The 10,241-nt window shown below is 51.1% G+C and overlaps 1 protein-coding gene across 1 annotated transcript in view; it reads right to left on the bottom strand.

Annotated features, from left to right (window-relative positions):
• DHRSX (dehydrogenase/reductase X-linked) overlaps window positions 1–10,241 on the bottom strand; it is a gene marked incomplete at its 5' end in the record, with an annotated part of 60,139 nt that overhangs the window by 5,379 nt on the left and 44,519 nt on the right. The window contains 3 exon segments of the mRNA XM_014582522.1: window positions 570–777; window positions 7,332–7,539; window positions 8,839–8,940. Of these exon segments, the coding sequence (XP_014438008.1) occupies window positions 570–777; window positions 7,332–7,539; window positions 8,839–8,940 (518 nt within the window).

Raw genomic sequence — 10,241 nt, 5'->3', positions numbered from 1 at the left:
AGAGCGGAGGGGAACTGAGCTGGAAAGAAAAGGAGCGAATTAAACTCTAAAAGGAGCCCTTGGGGTTGAGGCGTGGGAGGGGCGGTTGATTTCCTTAGAGCTAGAACCCAGAGCCCTGCAAAGATCATTAATCAGGAACAGAGAGATTTAGGAGCCGGGCTCATTCGTTCTAAAATTTGATGAAACAGACCATTATCCAACGGTTGTCAAAACTGACGCAGGAAGAGGTAGAAACCCTCAACAAAGGAAGAGGCGTCTGTTAAAGGGCAGTGTTCAAAGCTGGTTTCAGAATGATTCTTAAATCCCCAAACCCAGAGTTTTTGAAGGCAAATCATGCCAACATGCAAAGGATCTATTCCCCGCCCCCCTCCCCCCAACACACACACCCATGAGACTATCCTAGACTACAATGGAGACACAAAAAAATTTTTAACAGTACCGCAGTGCTTTAAAAAAAACAAACAAACCAAGCAGGGTCACCCAGCAGACTTAGGAACAAGCCCACCCCTGGGGAGAGATTGAGCAGTTAGAGACTTCACAGACAGACACAGCAAAGAAGTGGGGCTCACCTTGAAAAACCACCTGCCGAAGAGCCTTTGGAGCAGACGGGTGCCCCAGAAGACATGCCTGTAGAGGTCGGTGTCGACCACGCCAGGGTCCACCACGTTGGCCGTCACGTGGCTGCCCGCGGCGGCCAGCAGGCGCTGGAGGTGGTAGCTGAAGAGGACGAGGGCCAGTTTGCTCCGCGCGTACGCACCGTGGGATGAGTACCACCTGCTGCAGAGACACGGGAGACGGCGTGAGACAGCGTGGGAGACGGCGTTCGAGCCCGGAGCCCCACCGCCTTCAGGGTTCTCATCACGCGCTGCTGTCTACACCCCTCTCCTTGTGCCGGGGTGATTCTGCAAGAACTTTTCCCCCCTATTCCTTAGTATTTGGGGATTTTCAAGGTTATTTTTTTTAAAGAATTATTTTATTTAACTATTATTTATTCATTTTAATTTTGCCCAGAGAAAGTGAGAAAGCAAGCCACCAGGTCCAGGACTCCAACCACAGTCAGCCACATGGGAGTCCAATGCCCCTAGCCACTACGCCACCTGCTGGTCTTCCTAAAAGAACATGGAAAGTTTTAAATTCTTGCCCATATGGTGCGTGCACTCGCAGGCAGAAACAGTGAGAGGAAAATGAGAAATCACCCCTCAGGGAAGGTGGCCACGCTGCAATCCCTTCTCCTCCATTCTCCCCTGGGGGTTTTGGGCACACATGCAAATGCACCCAGCAAGACTGTCAAGCCATCACATCGGAATTGTATCGCGGTCAGCCATGTAAGAGTCCAGCACCTTAACCATCATGTTGCCCGATGACCCTTTAAGCTTATTTTTAAAAATTATTTGTTCATTTATTTCATTTTATCAATTAATTCATATTTTAGAGAGTTTTTTTTTTTTTAATATAGGGCATCTGCACTCACCAGAAAGAGACAGAGACAGAGAGAGGAATAGAAAATGAGAAACCACTCTCCAGGGGGGATGGCCATGCTGCAATCCCCTCTCCTCCATTCTCCTGTTGGGATTTTGGACACGCATGTGCACACGCCCTGCTGGATTTTCAGGATCTTGTGCGCTCATGCACAAGTACCCGCTGTGTTGACTGAGGCCAACCCCGGGACCCAAGCCCCCGGTCAGCCATGCTGTGCCACTGTGTGTCCCCATCCAGATTCAAGACTTCATTGTACTGGGGGACTTGGACCAGGTGGCCCACCCTTTGAAGTCAGTCGGTGTGTCCTTTACAGCCTCGGGGATAATTTCTAGGTGTCCATGTAGCATTTCTGCTTGGAAAACACTTTATCTCCCTTGGGGCCAGTAGACGGCATGGTGGTTAAGGCACTGGACTCCCACTGGCCGACCAAGGTTCGAATCCAAGACCTAGAGGCTCGCTTTCTCATTTTCTGTCTGTTTTTCTCTCTCGTCAAATTCTAAAAACCATAATAAATAAAAATTTTAAAAGTAATTATTTTTAAAAAATGCACATTGAGGTCAGCAGGTGGCATGGTGGTTAGGGGTGCTGGTCTCCCACATGACCGACCGCAGTTGGAGTCCCAGTTCTGGTGGCTGGCTTTGTCACACTCTCTCTCTCTCTTCCACTCTGTCCCTCTCTGGCGAAATTAAATACATACATACATACATAAGTGGTTAAATAAAGTAATTCCTTTAAAATAAAACGTGCATCTCCCCGTCTCGGGAAATGCAGTGCTGTGGGCGCCGTAGTGAGTCTACGCACACTGGACGCGCTGCTCAGATCCCCTGCACGCTGCTCGGATCCCCTGCACGCTGCTCATTTGTTTCCTCCTTTACGTAACAACGCCTGGGAAAACACGTGGGCCCCTCTCTCTGACGGCAGGACTCCCGGCCAGTTGATGTTGCGTCGTAGAGACTGGGACGATCCACAGTCTTGGCAGAGAGAAGACGTCTACAGGTAAGAGCGCCCACCAGCCTGTTGACCTTGCCTCTAGATGAGACTATTTAACTAGATATATATATAGAGAGAGAGACAGGACTTGCAAAAAGTCCACAGAACACGTGCGCTGGGACAAACTACCCCTGGGGGCCAGGTGGCGGCGTGGAAATGAAGGCAGCTGGATCCCATGTGGTGAGTACCTGGTTCAAGCCCCAGATCCGGCCGTTGGAAAAACACGTCAAGTGCATGTGTGTACGTGCATGCCCCAAATCCCAAGAGCCAAACGGAGGAGAAGGGGTTGGGAATGGGTCATCCTTCCTGCGGGGTGCTTTTCTAACTTTCCCTCTCTGTCTCGCTCTGTCTAGCACACATGCCCTATAGCAAATGAAAATAAATACATGAACTTTTTTTTTTTTTAAAGGTTTGTGACAGGTGTGAGCACTTACCAGGGAAACACAGAGAGAGAGAGAGAGAGAGAGAGACAGAGGGAGTGAGATGTCACCCCCTGGGGGGATGGCCATTCTGCAATCCTTTCTCCTCCATTCTCCTCTCGGGATTTTGGGCACACACACAAAAATGCCCAGCGTGATTCTCAAGGCTGTGGGGTTGGGACTCGAACCACAAAGGTGACCATGTTGGATCAAGCACCTTAATGTCCACACCAGCTGCTGCTCCCATAAATAAACCAAACGTAAAGAGCTGATATACATTATATCATTGAGAAATAGAGGCTTTTTATTTATTTTATTTTTTTTTTTGTAATCCCCATGAAAGAGTTCATAGAAAATGCATTATAGTGGGGGGAAAAGTTCATGATTGGACACATTTTTATGGCCCAAATCCACATGCTCTCCCGCTGTCTCCCATCCAAGATCTTTGTAACGTGCCCTGTATTTTACAGAGCTGGGAGGAGTGAGGACAAAGGCATTGAGAGCCTCTGAGCTCAGCTCCCTCCCCGCTCCCCACCCCACAATTACTGTCAAGGCTCCCTTTTTAGGCACATTCCTCCAGGGGAGGTCACAGGAGGGGAGGGGAGGCTTCCAGGAAATAGGGAGTTATTAAGAGGAGGGAACACAGGCTGAGTCTCCCCCAGGCGCCAGGGCCCCTTAAATATCATGCAGAATCTTTGGTCCTGTGCCACCAGGCGAGGAATCGCTACTTCACAAACCAGAGAGGGAACAGAAAAGCCTGAACATTTCTCATGAGCTCACTAATAGGATACTGGATTTTTTAAAAAAAAGGAATGATGTATTTAATTTTATTTATTAGTATTATGATTACTTTTCAGAGAGTTATTTTATTTCATTTTATTCATTGTTACTACTATTTTAATTTGACCAGAGAGATAGAGACAGAGAAAGAGAGAGAAACTGAGAGAGCAAGCCGCCAGGTCTGGGACTCGAACCACAGTCGGCCATGTGGGAGTCTGGCGCCCTTAACTACCACGCCACCTGCTGGCCCCATTCTTATTTTTATTTTTTTTAATTTGATCAGAGAGAGAGAGACATAAGAAAGTGAGAGAGTAAGCTGCCAGGTCCAGGACTCAGACTGTGGTCAGCCACGTGGGAGGTCAGCACCTTCCCCACCATGCCACCTGCTGACCCCGCAGGAGATGATTATGTTTTCTCAGAGACTAAAGACAAGCCCATTAACATTCCTTTAAATGCCATGTGTGGGAGGGGGAAGTCAATGCATCTAGAGAAGGAAAACAAAAAAAGCAAGAAGGTCAGTTCAGGAGAGAGGGCCTGGCACATTTAGGAATAATGACATACCCACAGCAGAAAGGAGAAGGGGGCAGCAGGTGCTGTGGTGGTTAAGGCACTGGACTCTCATGTGGACAACTGCCGTTCGGGTCCTGGACCCAGTGGCTTGAATACGATGCCGGGCACACGTGCGTGCTGCCCAAAACCCCGAGAAGAAAGTGGAAGAGAAAGGATTGCGGTGTGGCTATTTCCCCTGGGGTGGGCGAGGGGATTTCTCACTTTCCATCTTTCTCTCTGCCTCTCTGTCTCTGTTTCGTGCTATCCATCTGGCAAGTGCTTATCTGTAAAAATTCCAGAAAAGGAAAAAGAAAAGAAAAGAAAAGAAAAAAGAAAAGAAAAGAGAAAAGAAAAAAAGAAAGGAAAAGAAAAGAAAAGAAAAAAAAGAAAAGAAAAGAGAAGAAAAAGAATGAGTATTGCCCTCCCTCAGATTATTTTCCAAATTGGTTTCCTGCCTGCAGTTTGAAGGACTGTTCAAACAGGGGGTATTTGTCTCCAACGTCGTGCTGTAACAAACCGTTACAAACTCGGCTCGAGTCACGGGCATGGCAGACAGAGCATCTCACCTCTTCTCTCACCTCACCCGCCATGACCAACTAGAAAATGCCCACCGTGGCGGAATAATTCTTTAAAATATATTTTTTTAAGTTTATTTATGCATCTCATGAAAATCAGAGAGTAACCTGCTGTCCCATCACCTGGCCCTAAAAATAATCCTGCCTGATATACTGTAGAGCTTTTTTACCCCGTCCTCAAGAAAAAACCTAATCTTCATTGATTTATTTATTTAGTATTTTCAGGTTTTTTTTTTTGTTGTTGTTGTTGTGTTTGCTATGCTTTCAGGTTTTTTTTTTGTTGTTGTTGTTGTGTTTGCCATGGGGCATATGCACTCACTAGAGAGAGACAGAGAGCGAGAAAGTGAGAGGTCACCCCACAGGGGGATGACCACCCACAATCCCTTCTCCTCCTTGGGATCTGGGGCACACACACCCAGCCAAGTCCGGGACTCGAACAGCAGTCCACCATGTGGGAGTCCAGCACCGCATCCACTATGCCACCCTGCTGGCCCGTAACGTAATGTTTCCACGAAGCTGTCCACTTCTTTGAGATTTATTTCCATGAAGTACAAACAATTTTCGACATATCCTACCTACCTGTGGTCTTAGGGATTTATTCTACCTGGGGTCTGTTCCGGGGCAGCGTAGGGGCAGAGACATTTCGGCTGGATGTAGGGACCCCTCTGCCCATGACAACTTAAGCCTATCCAAGAATGCTAATTTGCCAAGGCAGCAGATTCACCCTGGCGATGACCAGCTCCCGGTGGCGTCTGCGGCAGGGGCACGCCGAGATCCCACCCCTTCACACAGAAGGAACACTGGGCTCTCAGAGCAAACGGTTGGCAAATGTCAGGAACCCCCGGGATGGCTTAAGAGGACGCAGATGGCCTGGCCCACACGCAGATCCGGGCTGGACAGCCCTGGAGTGTAGAGGGGACACTAGTGTTTCCAGTTTTTTTTTATTTTCCTTTTTGTTTCGGTTGTCATAGGGAATGTGTGCTTGCCAGAGAGAGAGGAGAGAGAGAGAGAGAGAGAGAGAGAGAGAGCCATGGAGGGCTGGTTTGCTCGCGAGTGAAATAATACCAGGCCATATGTAAGATGAGGGTTTGATTCCCGGGGCACTTGCACATACATGTGCTTGCATGATCCGGGCTAGAAAGCCTGGTGGGGAAGACCGTGGCATGGATGCTGATGTGGGTATCTCTGGGGCTCTCACCCTCACGGAAAAAATAAATGCAACTTAAAAAGAAAGAAAGCAAGCCTAATTGGAAACCGTGTGCGCTGTCACCAAAGGAAACTCCGCAGAGACCCGGGACACGGCGTCTCCCTAATGACAGGAGAGGTTGTTCTCTGCAGGGGAGTACGCAGGCTTGAACCCAAAGTGGCTCCGGTAACTGCTGCCTCAGTGTGCATTCCACACGAGCAAGCGGGGACCCCAGAGGAAGGCAGGCGAGGGCTGAACCTGGAACTGCAGCTGCTAAAAAGACAGGGGGGAGCCCTAAACCCTGGGACCTGGGGAGGGGACGGAATGTGGAAATGGGATTTCTGCATAAGCCATAGGTTAAGGTGGGCTCTTCCTAGGGTAGGGGGACCCTGAACGCCATGAGCAGGGTCCCTGTGAGAGACAGAGAAGGAGACGCAGACACAGAGGAGGAGCCACGTGAAGATGGAGGCAGAGACGGGAGTGATGTGGCCACAACCCAAGGGGTACCTGGAGCTTCCAGGAGCTGGGAGAGGAGGAAGGAGCCTCCCCTGGGCCCCAGGAGCTGGGAGAGGAGGAAGGAGCCTCCCCTGGGCCCCAGGAGCTGGGAGAGGAGGAAGGAGCCTCCCCTGGGCCCCAGGAGCTGGGAGAGGAGGAAGGAGCCTCCCCTGGGCCCCAGGAGCTGGGAGAGGAGGAAGGAGCCTCCCCTGGGCCCCAGGAGCTGGGAGAGGAGGAAGGAGCCTCCCCTGGGCCCCAGGAGCTGGGAGAGGAGGAAGGAGCCTCCCCTGGGCCCCAGGAGCTGGGAGAGGAGGAAGGAGCCTCCCCTGGGCCCCAGGAGCTGGGAGAGGAGGAAGGAGCCTCCCCTGGGCCCCAGGAGCTGGGAGAGGAGGAAGGAGCCTCCCCTGGGCCCCAGGAGCTGGGAGAGGAGGAAGGAGCCTCCCCTGGGCCCCAGGAGCTGGGAGAGGAGGAAGGAGCCTCCCCTGGGCCCCAGGAGCTGGGAGAGGAGGAAGGAGCCTCCCCTGGGCCCCAGGAGCTGGGAGAGGAGGAAGGAGCCTCCCCTGCAGCATCCAAAGGAAGTCTCCATGAGTAAAATGGATTGAGTGGTGATCCCCAAAAGCCACATGCAGGTCCTAACAACTCTGGAACCTGAGAACGGGGCCTTCCTTCGAAACGGGGCCTTTGCAGACATTATTAAGGGAAGGGTGTTGTCACGAGGTTCCCGGAGTAGGTGGCCCTCCGTGAGAAATGCCCGGGGTCCCCGTAGGAGACAGCAGAGGGGACACAGGCAGAGGCGGGGCCACGCGAAGAGGCAGGCAGAGCCCGGGCTGACACGGCCACGAGCCGCCCTTTCCCCACCTGCTCTGAAGGTCGTCCATGTCCAGCTCGCCGACGTAGTGGGTGGCCGAGGAGACGGTGACCACCCTCGCGCTGTGGCCTGGGGCCCCCGACTCTTTCAGCGTGTCCAGGAGAAGGTTGGTGAGCAGGAAGTGCCCCAGGTAGTTCAGGCCGAAATGCTCCTCGAAGCCATCCTCGGTTTTTCTCTGAGGGACCATCATGACGCCCGCTGGGGAGGAGACCATCGCAGGCCGAGGGAGGTTAGCGAGGGCGGAGGAGCAGGCCCCGGGGCAGGCGGAGTCCGCCTCCGTGTTCTCCTGGGCCTTGAACTTGGGAACGGACCACCAGTGACAGCGTGGTGGCACACACGGAAAGCACAGATATTCTGACCCACCAAGAGGAATTCCTGCCACGTCTGAGCGTGTTCCCCATTGTGGTGTCGAAATGTGATGAAGAGGTTGGAAACTTGCGGCAGTAGGAGCAGCAGGTGGCGTCATGGCTATGTCGCTGGACTCCCATGTAGTCGACCGCAGTTCGAGTCCCAGACCCGGTGACTTAAACTCACGCCGGGCGCGTGTGCGTGCGTGCCCAAGATCCCGAGAGGAGAATGGAGGAGAAGGGATTGTGGCGTGGCCATCCCTCCTGTGGGTGACTTCTCACTTTCTCTATCTCTGTCTGTCTCTCTCTGGCAAGTACGCGTGCCCATGTCATATGGCACGATTTTTTTTAAAGAGGTTTTTGCCTTAGGACACGTGTGCTCACCAGAGAGCGAGACAGACAGAGACAGAGCGAGGGAAAGCGAGAAATCACTCCTTAGGAGATGGCCATGCTGCAGTCCCTTCTCCTCCATTCTCCTCCTGCGATTTCTAGCGCACACACACACACACACACATACACACACACACACACACACACACACACGTGCCCAGTGCAATTTTCAAGGTGCCACGTCCAGGACTCAAACTGCAGTCAGCCATGCGGGAGCCCAGTCATGTAAGCAGTACACCATGAGCTGTCCCCATGGCAAAAATCTTAAACACCTAATACAAAATAAAATGGATTTTGCTCGTAACAAAAGCCAATCAGTAATAAAATGAAGCAGGAGGGAAAAATAGCACACCTATTTTTTTTTTTTAATTTTGCTATAGGGCATGTGCACTTGCCAGAGGAGACAGAGACAGAGAGAGAGACAGAGAGGAAGTGAGAAAGCAAACTTCCACATGAGGGTGACCACATCAGTCTCTCTCCTCCATTTCTCCCTCCTTTCAGGATACTGGGCATGCATGTACATGTGCCCGGTGTGTTTTTCAAGCCGCCGGGTCAGGGACTCGAACCATGCAGCCAGCCACGTGGGATCCAGCTGCCTGAACCACCACACCAGCTCACTGCCCATGGCCTGTTTAGGGCACAGAGTCAAGAGTTTCCCTGGGAACCCAGCTGTGCTGAAGCACGTCTCTTCTGTGAACGTGGGGGTTCACGTCTGCGTCGAAGTGAACCCCGCGCTCGGAGCAGTGTCACCCATACTCACCATTGTTGACCAGGACGTGGAGAGGGAGCTTCTTCCTCTTGAAACACTGGACGAACTGCCGGATGGACGTCATGGACGCTAGGTCACAGTATAGAAACTCCACTGTGAAAACACAAGCCAGCGGGTCAGCTCCTAAACGACCCACAGGGTAAGAGGACTCATTTCTTCTTTCCACAAAGTATTTATTTAATTCCATTTTTTATTTTTTATTTTTAAATTAGACCACAGAGAGACAGAGAAAGGGAAAATGAGAAAGCAAAGCCACCAGATCCAGGACTTGAACCGTGGTCGGTCATATGGGAATCTAGTGCCCTTAACCACCATGTCACCTGCCGGCCCCATGGCTAGGATAATTCTAAACAGGAAAACGTGTTTTCTTTTCTTTTCTTAAAGAATTATTTATTTATCTCATTTCATTTGTTACTATTATTTATTTTTTAATTTGACCAAAGAGAGGCAGAGAGAGACAGGAAGGGAAAGTGAGACAGCAAGCTGCCCGGTCCGGGACTCAAACCCCAGTGGGCCAGGTGGGAGTCCAGTGCCCCAACCACCACGCCACCCGCCAACCTCCAGGAAAACGTGCATCCCACTTGGAAGACAGGCGTTCAATTAGAAAAATGGTTTACGGGTCCGGCAGATGGTCTAGCAGTTATGTTGCTGGACTCCCACACGGCTGACTGTGTGGTTCAAATCCTGGACCCGGGGGCTTGAAACTTACGCCGGGCACGTGTGCGTGTGTGCGCGAGAGATCAGGAGGAGAACGGAGCAGGGATTACGGCACAGCCACCCCAGGGGGTGGGGGCGATTTCTCACTTTCTGTGTGTATGTGCCCCAAATCCCAAGAGGACAACAGAGAAAGGACTTCGCTCTGTCCATCTCCCCTGGGCAGTAATTCCTCACTTTCTGTCTCTCTGTCTCTGTCTCTCCAGCGAGCACACGCATCCTATAGCAAAAATCTCTCAATAAAAAAATTAATAATGAATATAATTAAATCAATATTTCTAAAAAAAAAAAAAAAACCAAAAAAACCAATGAAGCCACCATCTTATGAGAAATTTTTTCTATAGGGCAGAAGCGCTCGCCAGAGAGACAGAAAGCGAGAAATCACTCCCCAGGGGAATGGCCACATGGCAATCCCTTCTCCTCCATTCTCTTCTCTCTCTCTCTTGAGGACACGTGCTCTATAGCAAATTTAAAAATATATTAATAAGGAGGGCCAGCAGACAGTGTACTCGTTAAGAAGCTTGACTCCCATGTGGTTGACCATGGTTCGAGTCCCAGACTCAAAGACTTGAGATTCGGGCCAGGAATGTGTGCATGCGAGCCCAAGATCCCGAGAGGAGAATGGAGGAGAAGGGATTGCGGCGTGGCCATCCCCCCTGGGGGGTGATTTCTCGCTTTCT

Source organism: Tupaia chinensis, unplaced genomic scaffold (assembly GCF_000334495.1).
Source record: "Tupaia chinensis unplaced genomic scaffold, TupChi_1.0 Scaffold143644_1, whole genome shotgun sequence".
Classification (NCBI taxonomy): Eukaryota; Metazoa; Chordata; class Mammalia; order Scandentia; family Tupaiidae; genus Tupaia; species Tupaia belangeri.
Note: the sequence above shows the minus strand (reverse complement) of the source record. Positions and strands in the feature narration are given on the sequence as shown.